Below are 16614 nucleotides of genomic sequence, written 5' to 3'. Positions count from 1 at the left end.
TCGATCCGACGGCCCAGATCCGATCAAGCACGCAGATCCAACGGCCAGGAATCCAAACGGCTGAGGAGCCGGGATGATCCTCCGCATTCTTATTTCTCGATGTGGATCATTAATGAAATTTCATTATAGTCTCTGTCCAGGTGGCATCGTATATTCCTCACATGTGTCGTAAAGTGGATAAATTTAAATTTAAGAGAGTTAACATGCGCTAACTTTTTGGCATGACGACAACTACACCGCTACCCTTGCGCTTGCCAAAACTACCGAGTGGGCCCAGCAAGCACCCTGTTCTCTTGCGCTCGAGCTGGGTGTCGTGACAAGTCCATTTACGTGATCATCGCGCTTCTTGGTGTCTTTGAAAAACATATCCAACCGAATAATGAAAACCGCCACGCCTCAAATTGGTAACGCCCCGCTAGCTTCCGGCGTGATGGCAATTGGACCACTGACCTTGCGCATCGGCCAAATTGTCGAGTGGGCCCATCGAGCCCCCCTGTTTTCTCGCGCTCGAGCTGGGCATCGCGACAAGCCCATTCACACAATCATCATGCTGTATCTATATCCTTTATTAAATTTGAGAAAGTTAACGTTGGTTGAATGATAGGCTCTTGGCGTGACGACAACTACGCTATTGACCTCGCGCATCTTGGAAATGTGGCTCATGAATGGATTTTCTTTATAGTCTCTGTCCACGTGGCATCGTATGTTCTCTCACGTGTCGTAAAGCGGATACTTTTAAATTTAAGAAAGTTAACGCGCGCTAACTTCTTGGTATGACGACAACTACACGCTGCCCTTGCTCTTGGTAAAACTGCCGAGTGGGCCCAGCGAGCCCCCTTTTCTCTCGCGTTTGAGTTGGGGTCGCGACAAGTCCATTTATGCGATCATCGCGCTTCTTGGTGTCTTTAAAAACCATATCCAGTTGAATAATAAAAACCGCCACACACTGACCTTGCGCATCGGCGAAATTGCCGAGTGGGCCCATCAAGCCCCCCTGTTTTCTCACGCTTGAGCTGGGCATCGCGACAAGCCCATTCACACGATCGTCACGCTATATCTATATCCTTTCTTAAATTTGAGAAAGTTAACGTTGGTTGACTAATAGGCTCTTGGCATGACCACAACTACGCTATTCGCCTCGCACATCTTGGAAATGTGGCTCATTAATGATTTTCTTTATAGTCTCTGTCCACGTGGCATCATATATTCTCTCATGTGTCGTAAAGTGGATAATTTTAAATTTAAGAAAGTTAACACGCGCTGACTTCTTGGCATGACAACAACTACACGCTGCCCTTGCTTTTGGCAAAACTGCCGAGTGGGCCCAGCGTTCCCCCTTTTCTCTCGCACTCGAGCTGGGCGCTGCGACAAGTCCATTTATGCGATCATCGCGCTTCTTGGTGTCTTTAAAAACCATATCCAGTTGGATAATCAAAACCGCCACGCCTCAAACTGGTAACGCTCGCTAGCTTCTTGGCGTGACGACAATTGGACCACTGGCCTTGCGCATCGGCGAAACTACCGAGTGGGCCCATCAAGCCCCCTTGTTTTCTCACGCTCGAGCTGGGCATTGGGACATGTCCATTCACACGATCGTCCCGCCGTATCTATGTCCTTTTTTAAATTTGAGAGAGTTAACACTGGTTGACTAATAGGCTCTTGCGTGAGGGCAACTACGCTATTGACCTCGCGAATCTTGGAAATGTGGATCATTAATGGAATTTCATTATAGTCTCTGTCCATGTGGCATCGTATATTCATCACACGTGTCATAAAGTGGAGTTAATGTGCGCTAACTTATTCGCGTGACGGCAACTACACCGCTACGAAACTGCCGAGTGGGCCCATCGAGCACCCTGTTCTCTTGCGCTCGAGCTGGGCGTCGCGACAAGTCCATTTACGTGATCATCGCGCTTCTTGGTGTCTTTGAAAAGCATATCCAACTATATAGTGAAAACTGCCACGCCTCAAATTGGTAACGCTCGCTAGCTTTTTGCATGACGACAATTGGACAACTGACCTTGCGCATCGGCAAAACTGTTGAGTGGGCCCATCGAGCCCCTCCTTTGTTTCTCGCGCTCGAGCTGGGCATCGCGACAAGCCCATTCACACAATCGTCACGCTGTATCTATATCCTTTCTTAAATTTGACAAAGTTAATGTTGGTTGACTAATAGTCTCTTGGCGTGACGACAACTACGCTATTAACCTCGCGCATCTGGGAAATGTGGCTCATTAATGGATTTTCATTATAGTCTCTGTCCACGTGGCATCATATATTTCTCTCACGTGTCGTAAAGTGGATAATTTTAAATTTAAGAAAGTTAACTCGCGCTAATTCTTGGCATGACGACAACTACATCGCTACCCTTGCGCTTGGCGAAACTGCCGAGTGGGCCCATCGAGCCCCCTATTTTCACGCGCTCGAGCTGAGCGTCGCGACAAGTCCATTCAAGCGATAGTCGCCCTGTATTGACACCTTTTTTTAAAAAAATCATTCAGTTGAATAATCCAAAGTGCCACGGCTCAATTTGGTAAGATTCTTGTTGAAACCCCCAACGTACAAATTCGAAACCTGGATTTCTGCTTCTGGAAAATACCAGACAGGTCGTTATGCCCTTGCCTCAGAGAGCAACCCCGGGCCCACCGGCCAGACGTGGACCGACCGGCACAGAACGAACGAGAAGCATCCATCCGTTCCATCCACGCGACGCAGGCCAATCGCGCGGCTCCGCGTCGAGGGGGCGCACCGGGGCCGTCGGATGGGCGGCACGGACGGCCGCGGCGACCCCAGCACAGAGCCCGCCCCGATTGGCCCGGGCCGCCACGTGCCCGCCAACGATTCGCCCAGCTCGGCCCCGTGACGTTCCGGCCAGCGCGACGGGGGCAGCCTGCGGATCTGACCACCTCCGGCCCCGCCGTATATAAATCTCACACACACGGCGCAGTCTCCTTAAAACTCAAACCCACTTCCGCAAAGGAGATCGACAAGGCGGAGAGGAAGAAGGCTCCGGGAAGCTCCGGACGAGGCGAGGCGAGGAGAGGAGAGGGATCGCGTTGCGCGTCGTCGTGGCGATGGATCGGGTCCGCGGCTCCGCGCTGCTGCTCGGCGTCCTGCTCGCAGGTATGCGCGCCATCTCGATCTCGATCCCGATCCCTTCCCGTTGCTCTGTTTTGTTTCGTTCCGCCAGATCTGCGTGTTCTGTTCCCGGAGCTCGATCCGGGGCGGTCGGGGGTGACGATGGTCCCGCCGCTGCCGGCCGCCGACGGATCGAGCTGTTTATTTTGAATCGTTTGTGCCGCTTCACTGGGATCGTTGCTTGCGAGCCGTAGGCTTGTGTGATCTAGATTTCGATGCCTGCTGTACGGACGCTTTGATCTGTGGTTTAGTTGCTCGTAGATTGGAGGGCTTAGGTTTAGTGCTGCACCGCCGCCGATTTGAATTGTTCAATTGTTCTGCTGCATTAATTGCTGCGGCGATCTGTCCTTAAAATTGGTAGGATGCTGCTACAGGCTCGCAATTCCGCTTCTCGCTTGATGATTATGTTAGGACAGAGTTTGATCAAGGGTTGCAAGGGCTTTACATGATTTAATTATATTATAGTAGTAGTAGTGACACTAAAAAAGTAGCGCCTTAGGAAAAATGTTCCGGTTACAGGGGACAATGGTGGCTGAATTGAATCCCTATGAAATCAGCTCAACTAGTGTGATATTTTGAATTCTGCTGCTGTCTGTGTGCTAATGCCATTGAGATCGGGTTGAATAATTCAGAATGTTGCTTACCTACTGCTGCTGCTGCTGTGTGCAGGATCGCTGTTTGCACTTTGTGCCGCAAAGGAGGAGGCCAAGAAGCTCGGTACCGTGATCGGTATCGATCTCGGCACCACCTACTCATGTGTCGGTGTGTACAAGAACGGTCATGTCGAGATTATCGCCAATGACCAGGGTAACCGTATCACGCCCTCATGGGTTGGGTTCACCGATGGCGAGAGGCTCATCGGTGAGGCTGCAAAGAACCAGGCAGCTGTCAACCCTGAGAGGACCGTCTTTGACGTCAAGCGTCTCATTGGAAGAAAGTAATACCACTTTACTGTTCTTCTACACTTATTTTTGTGCAGTGTTGATTTGTGGTGCCTGACCTGTTAACATTTTCTTCCAGGTTTGAGGACAAGGAGGTGCAGAGGGACATGAAACTTGTCCCCTACAAGATTGTCAACAAGGAGGGGAAGCCTTACATCCAGGTCAAGATCAAGGATGGGGAGACCAAGGTCTTCAGCCCTGAGGAGATCAGTGCTATGATTCTTGGGAAGATGAAGGAGACTGCTGAGGCATACCTTGGCAAGAAGATCAATGACGCCGTCGTCACTGTTCCTGGTTAGTAATGGTGCAATTCAGTTGCTGACTAGTGTTGATTCTATGAATGCCGTTGCTCACATCTATTTGCTCCTGTTTTTTCAGCGTACTTCAATGACGCGCAGAGGCAGGCGACCAAGGATGCTGGTGTGATTGCTGGCCTCAATGTGGCTAGGATCATCAATGAGCCCACTGCTGCTGCTATTGCCTATGGTTTGGACAAGAGGGGCGGCGAGAAGAACATCCTGGTGTTTGACCTGGGTGGTGGTACTTTTGATGTCAGTATCTTGACCATTGACAATGGCGTCTTTGAGGTGTTGGCCACCAACGGTGACACCCATCTTGGAGGTATAACAACTTTTCCTTCTCATTTGCTGCAATTCCTTTTGTTACAATGCCATTGGGATTGACTGAGTACCGCATATAGAAAATATGGTGCTGCTGGTTAGGCTACTGTCACCTGCTATATAGTCATTTAATAAAGACATGATTATTACCTAAATATTTCAATATTGAACAAATAATTTATTGGTCACACAACACTCTTGAGTAATCTTTCAGTTGACTATGTACTGCTTTACTTGACAAAGGAGCTCAAATGATTTGATCATTATTAGTTTTTCATCTCATTAGCTGTGTGTCGTGCATTCTATTGACCCATACATAACTGAGCTGTATATCCTCTCCAGGTGAGGACTTTGACCACAGAATCATGGACTACTTCATCAAGTTGATCAAGAAGAAGCATGGCAAGGACATCAGCAAGGACAACCGTGCTCTTGGAAAGCTGAGGAGGGAAGCTGAGCGTGCCAAGAGAGCCCTCAGCAACCAGCACCAGGTCCGTGTTGAGATTGAGTCCCTCTTCGATGGGACTGATTTCTCGGAGCCACTGACCCGTGCCAGGTTCGAGGAGCTGAACAACGATCTGTTCCGCAAGACCATGGGACCCGTGAAGAAGGCCATGGATGACGCTGGCCTTGAGAAGACCCAGATCCACGAGATTGTTCTTGTTGGTGGCAGCACCAGGATTCCCAAGGTCCAGCAGCTCCTCAGGGACTACTTTGACGGCAAGGAGCCAAACAAGGGTGTGAACCCTGACGAGGCTGTTGCCTTCGGAGCTGCAGTGCAGGGAAGCATCTTGAGCGGCGAGGGCGGTGACGAGACCAAGGGTAGGATGAATCTTTTTACTACCCTCTTTTATTTACCTGCTGGTGTGAACCATCCTACTTACACTACTGTGATCTGATCTCGATGCAGATATCCTCCTCCTCGACGTGGCGCCCCTCACCCTCGGTATCGAGACTGTTGGAGGAGTCATGACCAAGCTGATCCCCAGGAACACTGTCATCCCCACCAAGAAGTCGCAGGTTTTCACCACCTACCAGGACCAGCAGACCACCGTCTCCATCCAGGTAACAAACAATAAGCCATCTGCTTCCCTCTCTGAAACTTATCAGTGTCAGCTTGCTGGAGCCTGATTCTTACATATATGTGCTACTTTGTTCAGGTCTTTGAGGGTGAGCGCAGCATGACCAAGGACTGCCGTCTTCTCGGCAAGTTCGACCTTTCTGGCATTCCCCCAGCTCCAAGGTTCGTGCCTGTTAAGTTCAGAGATAATGAATCTAGCATGTGACGCATTATATATGACAGGTCGACTGATTGTATGGTGTTGTCTGCAACTCAACTTTCAGGGGCACTCCTCAGATCGAAGTCACCTTCGAGGTTGACGCCAACGGTATCCTGAACGTGAAGGCCGAGGACAAGGGCACCGGCAAGTCAGAGAAGATCACCATCACGAACGAGAAGGGCCGTCTGAGCCAGGAGGAGATCGACCGGATGGTCAAGGAGGCGGAGGAGTTTGCCGAGGAGGACAAGAAGGTGAAGGAGCGCATCGATGCCCGGAACCAGCTGGAGACCTATGTCTACAACATGAAGAACACGGTGGGCGACAAGGACAAGCTGGCGGACAAGCTGGAGAGCGAGGAGAAGGAGAAGGTGGAGGAGGCGCTCAAGGAGGCGCTGGAGTGGCTGGACGAGAACCAGACGGCCGAGAAGGAGGACTACGAGGAGAAGCTCAAGGAGGTGGAGGCCGTGTGCAACCCCATCGTGTCGGCCGTGTACCAGAGGTCCGGTGGAGCCCCGGGCGGCGAGGGTGCCGACGGCGGCGTCGACGACGAGGACCATGACGAGCTGTAGATGGTTTGCAAAGGGGAAACCAATTTTTGTAATGGGGTTAGTAGTGGAGAGGAGACATGGATAATTGCTTACTTTGGGTCTGGGGTTGTTGGGGGTGGTTGAGACTGCTGTTATTAGTCTGTTGTCCGAGCTGTAGAGAACTCTTTGCTGCTGCTGTTGCTTCCTTCTGATGTTTTTTCGTTTTGTTATTATATAGCTGGATGGATTCGCATCGGAACTTTTATGCGAAGAAAAGATGATGCAGTTTTATCTATACCTCCTGTGTTGGCCTCTTTCAGTCGTACTAGCTTCTGTTGGAAATTCAAGCTCAGCAAAATTTATTTTGTGGCCTCTTTCAGTTGTGAATAGTTTCTGGTTGTTGCAGCATCCTATTTTGTTCTAGTAGCATTTTCAAAATTGGAATTGATCGAGTAATGGTAACAAGTGGCTGGAGGTATTTCTCCAAACCACCTTCACTTGGGCCAGTTTTGAAGAAATTTGGTTAATTGTTTAACGAAGAGACTAATTTAACTAGCTTTCATGAAGAAAAAAAGTTGGCATTGTTCAAAGCATTTTTCAGATATTAGACTTCCACGTTTGAAAGGAACAGAAAGGAACAGAGAACGAGAGGAAAGCGCAAGAGTCAAATATTTTTCAGATGGGCTGAGCTACTTTTTTCTTTGAGGTGCGCAGATACACGGGTCACGGGCCGTGCCCCTCCTTCCAAAGCTGACACAGGAAGCCACTTGTTACCATTACTCGCTAGTTTAGGCTTGTACCGCTGTATCCTTCACCTTTAATAAGGAGGCAAGCACTTCAATTCTGACCTGCAATTCAGAAAGAGAGCTCTATATATATGGAAAGATAAGTTCAGCTCAACTTTCAACAATTTCCAACATTTTTGATTGAACAATCCAACATTTTTAAAGTAATCCTTTGATGTCCTGTTAACTCCATAAAAAAAGATTATCAATTGCTTGCTTAAGAGTTTGAAGCACTATCCAAAAGAGCAGCATGTCCTGGATTAATGCCAGGGCACAATTAGGAGGAATTTTTAAACTACTAACTGAATCAGAGGTGAAGCGTTGTTTCGACTGTATTCAGCCAGTCACTTAGCAGTGGCCGGTAAAAAAAAGTGGTGCTTCATTCGAAAGCAAGATTTCCTTTTCCATTTAAAAGCAGGGTTTCATGACCGCCGGAGTACATAATTTGATATACCTGCGAGGTAGAAGAGTATCCAGGATATGTCCAGAGATCTTGCTCTGTCATTAGTACAGAATCAATATATAAAAAAGATCAGTAGAAAATTATCCATGCCTGAGAAGTCTTCGCCTTCGAAAGCACCTTATGTCTGCATTCTGCACCCATTTCCATTTGCACCACACGAAAATCACCTGTTCTGATTGTCTGTACCATCTTTTCACTCTCATGTATTCTGTTTTTCAGGTTAAGCAAGAATCACAATCTGCAGAAGAAGAATAGAGCCCTTTGCCGATAGATCGACGCCAGTTTGTATCATTGGTGTTTGGTGGTGTTTGGGAGCCACAATTGAATACAGACGCACAAACTTGCTCTCGATCAGGCTGTCGGCGTTCGTTGTTATCTGATGAAGCAGGCTAGCGGTAGACGCTAGCTTCCTTCATGAGAGTGCTGCCAGCCTGACGAACTGATCCTGTTTTTCAGAGACATGATGAGAAATTAAGATGTACTTATTAATCCTTGCTGATGCTCCTGTTTTTGGTACTGCCCCTGCCCATCTTGGCTTCATTTCATCCCGTTGAAACCATGTTCCAAAGTGGGTTTCAGTCTGAAACCATGTTCAGGCTGGCAGTTTTTTGCATGCCCGGCGCTTCGGCTTGCCAGCCCGGGTGCCTAGGATCGCCGTGCTCCACGTAGGGGACGATCGTGAGCGTCGCCGAATGGAAGTTGCAGAAAGTAGTTTTCCCGCTGCACTACTTTTGAACAGATGGTCAGCAAAGGATGTAGTAAATGCAACAAATGTAAGTACTTTAACAAACTAGCGTATGTTCTGTCTGTCATGTTTCAGAGTTACAACACGCCCGTTTTTCTCTCAGTTTTGTTCTTGTATTTTTGTTTCCCTCTTCTCTCTAACTTGGCATAAATATATCTGCTACGTACTTTTGTGATGGCCGACTGTAATTTCATTCCATTTCGCATAAAAGCTAGAGAAAACAAAAAGGGCATGTATTAAAAGTAGTTCAAAATCTGCACAGCTAAACGTTTCTCTGATGGCCTGGGCTTTGGTCATTCGTGTGCCCAGCTACATGGGCCAAGGACCCTTCTTCGATGCTCTGCTCTCTGCTCCAGGAAGCGCAGCGCAGCATCCCCGCATGCCTGCTTTCTAATTAGTCCCACCTCGCTAGTTTAGGCAACTCTAACCAGTTTATAAGGCGAGGCGCTGCTCATGGTAGCACGACCTTACTTGAACAGGATCTGTTCTATAGGCTCGTACCGCTGCATCCTTTACCAATAAGGAGGCAAGCACTCATGTCCGGTTGATGCATTCTAACCTCTGGGCCAGAGCGTGATTAACGGCCTGGATACACCTGATGGGTGCCATCTGACGGCTGTAGAGGATCGTTCCCTGCCTAAATTCACACTCTGGTGCAGGGTGGCTCAGAGGTTGTCTGACAGACTCCACAATTCTTTTTTTTCTCCAGCTCCTTTTGGCTGTAGAGCTAGGATCTGGCAATTAGATTCAAGTTTTATTAATCAAGAATAAATTCAGCTGTTCTTCCATATGTGCAAGCTAATACAGAATATGAAGGCTGGGCTGCAGTAAATCCAGAATAAATTCAGTTGTTGTTCCATGTGTACAAGCTAATACAGAAAATTTAAGACTGGGCTGCAGTAATCATTTGAAGACGTGATTACTCATGTCCTGGTAACCCAGATGCTCCAGCAGTGATGATGTTCATAAAAATAAAATTAGTGCTTGCTTAGTTTGAAACATTACCAAAAATAGGTTGGAAGACTTTGCAAACTGACAACTGAAACAGAGGTGATCCTTTCGTTTTCTGTAGTACAAACTGTAGTAGTGCTGCACATTTGCTTGCGCAGCTTTGTCTGAAGGCGTCTGCGCCTCTCACCGTTTGGGCAGATGTTGCCCCTGACTCTGTTGCTGGTGTGGTGAGTAGCAAGATTGCCAGGAGCCAAGATCTTACTCCGTTCAAAAAGGAAAAAAAAACTGTCTGAAGACCACACATGACACACAGTGGTAAGATGGCAGAAAGAAGTTTTTTTTTTCTTCCTTTGCAACACGGCGCTCGTATTCAGTATGTCTCGCAATTAGTAGTAGCCAGATACTCCCTCCGTCTGAAAATACTTGTCATCAAAATGGATAAAGAAAAGGCGTATCTAAAACTAAAATATGTCTAGATACATCCCCTTTTGTTCATTTTGATGACAACTATTTCCAGACGGAGGGAGTAGAATAGAAAAGGTTGACTGGAACTCTGCAACTTTGATTTTGAGAAGGAACTCTGCCCATCGCCTTTGACAAAACAGTACGCTCAGTAAGGAAAATGCTTGTTGATCTGGCTGTGGAATTCAGAACAAGACTTTGTTTTTGCTTGTGGTAGACTGGGTTCAGCTTTTCTTTCAACACTTTCATGCATCTGTATCCAGAAGCTCCAGGAGGCAAGAGTCAGCGTTGCTCTCTCAAAAAAAGGCTTGTTGATTGCTAATTGCTTGCTTAAGAATGCCGCCAGGGCCTAATTAGGACTGCTGCGCTGCAAATATGTAGAGACTGATTTGTGCAGGCCAAGTGACAGCCTCTCGGAGGCCAAAACCATTGAGCATATATCATGCCGATGTATACCCTACCTAGAAAAAAAAACTTAAAGATAAACCGTAAACAAGCCACTTAGATGCACCAAACAATTAAATGCATAGATCCAAGGAAACTCATCCATGCACTGGTCATAAAGTTCGAACCAATTATATTACATCAGTTTGAAGCAGGGATTTCATCCATATAATGACAGAAGAACGAATGCATGACACATGTTGGCCTATTTGAATATGTATTGCCTGTATATTGAGAAAAAAAATGCAATGGCAATTCTTGAAGAGCAACCGTTTTTTAGGGGAAGGCCTTACGGCTAGCTTTATTAACTTCAAGCAATCAAGTAAAACCGAAATCTAAACACAGCGGTGGATTGAGCTAGCCTATGAGCAACCATATTGGACTCTCTATTACAATGCTGAAAAAAAGACCTCCCTGAAATCTAAACACAATTGAAGGCATTCATCATGGATAGGGCCTGCCACTATCGATTGGCCAGAGTTATTTGCCATCGCCTCCACCATTGTCATGCTATCTGCCCGAGCAAGAGTATTTGCACCAACAGATCGAGCGAGTTTTAGTCCCTCCAAAACTGCAGCCGCCGCCGCCGATTCTAAATCCGCCACATGATCTAGTTTTGCCGTAGATGCCGCAACGAAAAAACCAGAATGGTCTCTTTATTTTTTGAAAGTAAAAGGTGGCGCGCAGCCGACCTTATATTTCAAAGAAGGCAAAAGCTTGCATATGACAGTTACAAGGCTTGTGAAGTGCACCCAGGTGCAGGGCCACAAGCAGCCCAAGGTAGAAGGTAGGGGAAAAAGGAAAGGAGAAAAAGAGATAGAGATAGAGGAAGAAACAGGAACAAGGGCGCTACCAGAAAACCCTAATTGCTGAGAATTGTAATCCACGAAGCCAGAGCATCCTTGTCTGACTGCTTGGTAGCCCTGTTGCTCCACAGGCTAAGCAAATTAGCTGCATGAAACCTGATATACGTCTCCGGCCAGCATTTATCATTGAATACCCGATCATTCCTGGCTTGCCAAAGCGTGACAGCACATGCAGCAAAAGCGACATGCCACTTGACTGGGGATTGGAGGTGATCCTTGACCTGGCAAACAAACAACTGTATGTTAGGTGACGCACAAGCCAACGTTGTAAGTGACAGTCTGCTCCATATTGCATCGGCGGGATGGCAACGAAGAAGCAGGTGGTCAGCTGTCTCCACCGCCGGGCAAGCATCGCAGCCAGCAGATGGAGCCGCTGCGGACCAACCTTTGCGCACCATGTTAGCCTTGGTGTTCAGACGCCCCCAAAAAGCCAACCACAAGAAGATTCTACTTTTCAGGGGGATAATATGGCCCCAAATCCAGGAAGCAGGAGCCCAAAGAACTCCCCGGAAGGTGAGCAACTTGTAGTAGTAGCTGGTGCATAAACAGTTTCCTCCAAGCGTGGGTACCCGTGCATCCGAGCTTGATAGATCCAGGTTGACAAGATCCATGAGCTGATGAAGCAGATGCAAGTCTTGAGTTGCAGCCTGAGTGAGGTTTGGGTGGAGCTGTACGTTCCAGGCGCCTCCCGTAACTGAGATTGCACAAGACAGCTTGGATTGCGAGCAAAGGAGAAAAGGACCGGAAAAGCATGCTTCAGACTGCTAGGCAACAACCATGGGTCATGCCAGAAGGAGACGTGTGCGCCGTTGCCAATAGAGCAGCGCGAGGAGGAGACAACCAACGGGATGCAGCTCTTGAGGCCCTTCCAAATGGCAGTATCTTTGTGATGGCTCTTGAAAGGCAAAAAGTCCTTGCAATATTGGGAGGCAAACCACTTGAAGCAGGGTATATCGGAAGGCTGGAGAATTTTTGCTAAAAATTTACATAACAACGCTTGGTTGTGGGCTTCCAAGTTCCTTACCCCCAAACCGCCATTTGCCCGAGGTAGTGTAACCATGTCCCAGGCCAGCAGACACTGGCCTCCTTTAACTGTATTCTTGCCCTGCCAAAAGAATGCCCTAAGCAAGGCATCCAACTTCTGTAAGGACTCCTTTGGCCACTGGAAACAAGACACGAAGTAGCTCGGAATGCCAGACAGGACGGAGTTAACGAGAGTGAGTCTGCCACCCCAAGAGAGGAACGTGGCCAGCCAACCAGAGAGACGACGATCAACTTTATGGATAACCGGAAGCAACATACCATGCTTGATCTTGTGCAAAGAGAGGGGCATCCCCAGGTAGGTGCAGGGAAAGGAGGAGACCGGGCAACCCAGGATGCTGGCAATCTCTGCAGCCACTTCCTGTTGCACACAGACAGAAACCATAGTGCTTTTGTGAAAGTTGATAGTCAGCCTTGAGAACACAGAGAAGGCAGCAAGGATATTCTTGATGACTCTGGCTTGCTCCACCTCACCCCGGAAAATGATCAACGTATCGTCTGCGTATTGCAAAACCGGGAAGAAGCCATGGGAACCAAGCGGGTGCAACAAGTTACCATTCTGGAAATGCCAACAGCACAAGCGTTGCAAGACGTCAGCTACTGGAATGAAGAGGTAGGGCGACAGGGAGTCTCCCTGCCGAAAACCCTGCTTGGCCAAGATGGGATCCCCTGGTTCCCCATTGATCGGCACTCTCGATCGTCCAGTGGAGAGGAGGGCATGGATCCACTGCACCCACAAGGGGGGGGGGGAACCTGGCGTGCATAACCTGGGTGAGGCAATCCCAACTTACCGAATCGAAAGCCTTGCGAAAGTCCAACTTCAAAGCAACCACTGGTGCCCTCCTTTTATGCGCTGCCTGGATCATTTCCGCCGCCAAAGCAAAATTCTCCACAATGGATCTTCCTCTCAAAAACCCGGACTACAGTGAATGCACTAAACCAGGAATGCGACGCTGCAGCCTGCATGTCAACACCTTGGACACCAGTTTAGGGGCGCTATGCACCAGAGATATAGGCCTGAAATCCCTCATCTCCATCGGCGAGTCCACTTTGGGCAACAAGGTTATATAAGCCGTGTTGATACCATCCAGAGCAACTTGATTTGCATGAAAATCACCGAAGAACTTGAGCAGATCATCCTTAAGCAGGTGCTTGAAAGCCCTATACAACTCAATTTGTGAACCCATCCGGCCCCGGACTTCTATTATTTGGTGACATATCTATGGGTCGAACCAGCTCAGCCCAGGAAAAGACATTAACCGACTCAGACAGATCCACGGGGCTGTACAAGTCAGACAGCTGGACTGTGGGTTGGGAGGGAGCAGGCTGCCCCAAAATGTTGGCGAAATATGCAGTTGCTAACTGAATCTTTTGACAATTCTGGTAGTGGTGCACCCCAGCATCAACAAGAAATCTTACTTTGTTACGACATGCCTGACTATTGGCTGCCACATGGAAAAATTTGCAATTCTCATCCCCAGACACACACCATCTAAGCTTGGCCCTTCGCTTCCACATAGCAGCCTGCCATAAAATCAATTGCTCCGCCTTAGCAGACGCGAACTCCCGAAGTACCACTTCTAATAGTGACAAGGACCTTCTCTCCTCAACAGCACATATGAAGCTCACAACATGTTTATTATTCTCAATGAGTAACTTAAGACCAGGCCGGCGTCTACTCCATTGTCATAAAGCAGCACAAACTCTTCTCATCTTAAAGTTGATGAGAGATGCTGGCGAAAGAATGGTTCTGCAGCCCATGGACCAGCCATCTTGTATAATACGCCTAGTCTCCTCCATATGCATCCAGTGGTTCTCCATCCTGAACAAGCAACATTTAACTGCTTGAGTGCAAAACTGAATAACGATGGGGATGTGGTCTGAGGTGGTAGCAGGCACAACAGAGGCAGATGTCTGTGCAAAGCATAACCCCCAGGCGGCATTTACCAGCACCCGATCCAGCTTAACCATCATGGGGGAAGATCTCTTGTTGGACCAAGTGTACAATCTATTATCGACCTGAATATCCTCCATCCCAAGCTCTCGGATCCAAGCATTGAAAGTCTCCATAAGAGTCCAGTTAATGTGGCCTCGTGATTTTTCATGCGCGAAGCGGTACATGTTGAAGTCACCCAAGACGATCCAAGGGTTGTCAGATTCAGCAGCAACGCTAGCAACAGCCTCAAAGAACTGACTCCGTTCAGAGATGACACATGGTGCATAAACAACCGTAAGCAAGAAAGAACTTGCTGACGGCGTGGAAGCCAGTTTGACAGTCACGTGGTACCGGTGTGTTGCAACAACTTGCCCAGTGAAGCATCTCGTGTCCCAGGCAACCAAAATGCCCCCAGCAGTTCCTTCAGATGGTGTGAACACATGATCATTGCAAAAAGCAGGCAGAAAGGATTTCAACTTGAACGAGGAGAGTGCTGCAAGCTTAGTTTCCTGCAGACAAACAATACTGGGACAGGAAGAGGTTAAAGTATCACGCACCAAAGAGCACTTATCATCATCACCAAGGCCACACACGTTCCAGTTCAGAATCTTCATGAGGGAAAGGGGAGTACACAACCCAAGCAAGAAGAACAGAAGCCTCCATGCATGATCAACAGAAAACAAAACAAGATAAGCATCGAGGGCGCTTTCGAGTCCGGGTAACAAGTGCAAAACAGACACTGACGACACGATACAGACTCGAGGACGCTAAAACCGACACCCCAAAAGAACGAGGCAGCATGGCTGCAGAACAGAAACAGGCCGGCTAGCAGCGCCTAACAACAACATACTGAAGATAGATAAACACCTAACCATGCTGAACCTAGGATAGAACATGGCATCAACAGAAAGACTAGACATGTGGGAAATCGAGGACACGCACTGAAGATGCAGAGGAGCTGTAAGTAGCAGAAGAGGCCACTGCTTCAGAAGATACGGCGCGGGCTTGGACTTTGTCGAAGATGGCAGTTGCATTGAGGTCGCATTACTCAGCAAGAAGCTTGAGTTTTCCCCTAGTCAACGGCGACGGGGTCGCCGCCAGTGGAGGCTCGAGGAGCCCAGCCACTGCCTTGGCCTTCTTGCGATGAGCAGCCGAAGCGCTGGAACGGTGAGAGGCGCTACCACCTGAGCCAGAACCAAAACCAGTCGCCGCCGCCTTCCGCTTGGAAGCTCGCTCAACGGAGCCCATCCGAACGCCGTCATATGCCCGCCTGATGCGCAGGCTGCGTCGAGGTGAAAGGCTAGCCCCTTGCTGGCTAGATGGCAGCAGGACCGGGTGCCTGGCTCGCGCCCCGGTGGATCCGAGGCCTCCAGCACCTCTTCCACCGCCGACAGGGCGACATGCTCCAGATTCAGATCGAAAACCTCCCTGGCCGGGGCGCAGTGGTGGGGGGAAGCCGCCGTGGGAGCGGCCAGCAGCGGCAGCATAGGTGGCGAGGCGCACAGGTCGCTAGCAGCAGGCGCCTGGGGCGGATCACGACAGCTGCAGAAGATCGTGGCGACATGCGGAGGAAGAGCAGCGCATGCGCCATGCTTGAGATCAGTCGCAGCCACCGGCGATAGTTGACCAAAAGGAAGGACCCCAGGCTGTGGGCGTGGAGTACGGCTGGCAGGCCGAGGGCAAATTGGCCTAGAGGTAAGGATTTGGTGGGCTTGTAGATGGGCTTGAGCAGGGAAGTAGGCCACAACTGGGAGGAAGGCATCATCTTTGGAAGAGAGCAGCGGGCCAACCATAGGAAGCAGGCCGGCAGGCACATTGGGCTTTGGTGGATACTTGCATTCCACCGAAGGGAGCAAGGGCATCGTGCCCGAGAACAAGCTGCCATCGACCACCCTAGGCAGGAATTTGAAAAGGAGTGATCTGCAGCTTTCGCGCGCCAGCAGCTCGGAGAGGTAGTTGAAGCATGGAAAGAAGCCATCATCCAGCACCACTAGCCGTACCGGGATGGAGCCATGCACCACCCGACGGCTGCTGAGCTCCAGGGAGAAGGAGAAACGCAGCTCATCAACATTGAAGGAGACCATGACGCGCGGGACGCGCACATCAGCCGCCAGCATCGAGGAGAGAAGACAGTGGCACATCTCATCTTCGTGCTCGAGCTGCGCCATGGTAGGTATGGTGAAGGCAGCAAGCTTGATCAACTTGGGCTTGACGGCGATCTTGAGCATAGCGAGGCTGTCACCCACCGAAGCCATGTGTGGGTGCAAGAAGGCCCGAAATGCTCTGTCAGCCATGCCCTCCCCACCCTCCGGGAGATCCAGCGAGGGCCTTGGATGGGCGTGACCCTGCCGAGACATCGTAGGATGGTGAGAGCCGCCAGCTCTCCCCTCCACAGATAGGCCGGCCGGGTGCGGG

At 49.3% G+C, this 16614-nt stretch overlaps 1 protein-coding gene and 1 non-coding gene across 2 annotated transcripts; both read left to right on the top strand.

Moving 5' to 3' along the window:
• Positions 1-2956: 2956 nt before the first annotated feature.
• Positions 2957-6803, top strand: LOC119320434 (luminal-binding protein 2). The gene is made up of 8 exons (XM_037594529.1): positions 2957-3123; positions 3808-4075; positions 4159-4373; positions 4458-4700; positions 5042-5521; positions 5610-5764; positions 5860-5942; positions 6044-6803. Exons 1-8 carry the CDS (start codon positions 3075-3077, stop codon positions 6546-6548), a joined length of 1998 nt encoding a protein of 665 aa, XP_037450426.1. The 5' UTR covers positions 2957-3074; the 3' UTR covers positions 6549-6803.
• Positions 6804-8960: 2157 nt separating this feature from the next.
• On the top strand, positions 8961-9185 carry LOC119327174. Its single transcript, XR_005158446.1, has one exon. It is a non-coding gene; the product is annotated as a small nucleolar RNA U3 (small nucleolar RNA).
• The last annotated feature ends 7429 nt before the right edge of the window (positions 9186-16614 follow it).

This window comes from Triticum dicoccoides, chromosome 6B (genome assembly GCF_002162155.2).
Source record: "Triticum dicoccoides isolate Atlit2015 ecotype Zavitan chromosome 6B, WEW_v2.0, whole genome shotgun sequence".
Classification (NCBI taxonomy): domain Eukaryota; kingdom Viridiplantae; phylum Streptophyta; class Magnoliopsida; order Poales; family Poaceae; genus Triticum; species Triticum dicoccoides.
This window is presented reverse-complemented; position numbering and strand designations above follow the sequence as displayed.

What these genes read in the sequence shown, in the direction of transcription:
- LOC119320434 (XM_037594529.1), top strand. Translation starts at nt 3,075, where the DNA reads ATGGATCGGGTCCGCGGCTCCGCGCTGCTGCTCGGCGTCCTGCTCGCA. An exon ending in AAGCGTCTCATTGGAAGAAA is followed by an intron (nt 4,076 to 4,158) that starts GTAATACCACTT and finishes ATTTTCTTCCAG; the next exon opens with GTTTGAGGACAAGGAGGTGC. An exon ending in GGCATTCCCCCAGCTCCAAG is followed by an intron (nt 5,943 to 6,043) that starts GTTCGTGCCTGT and finishes CTCAACTTTCAG; the next exon opens with GGGCACTCCTCAGATCGAAG.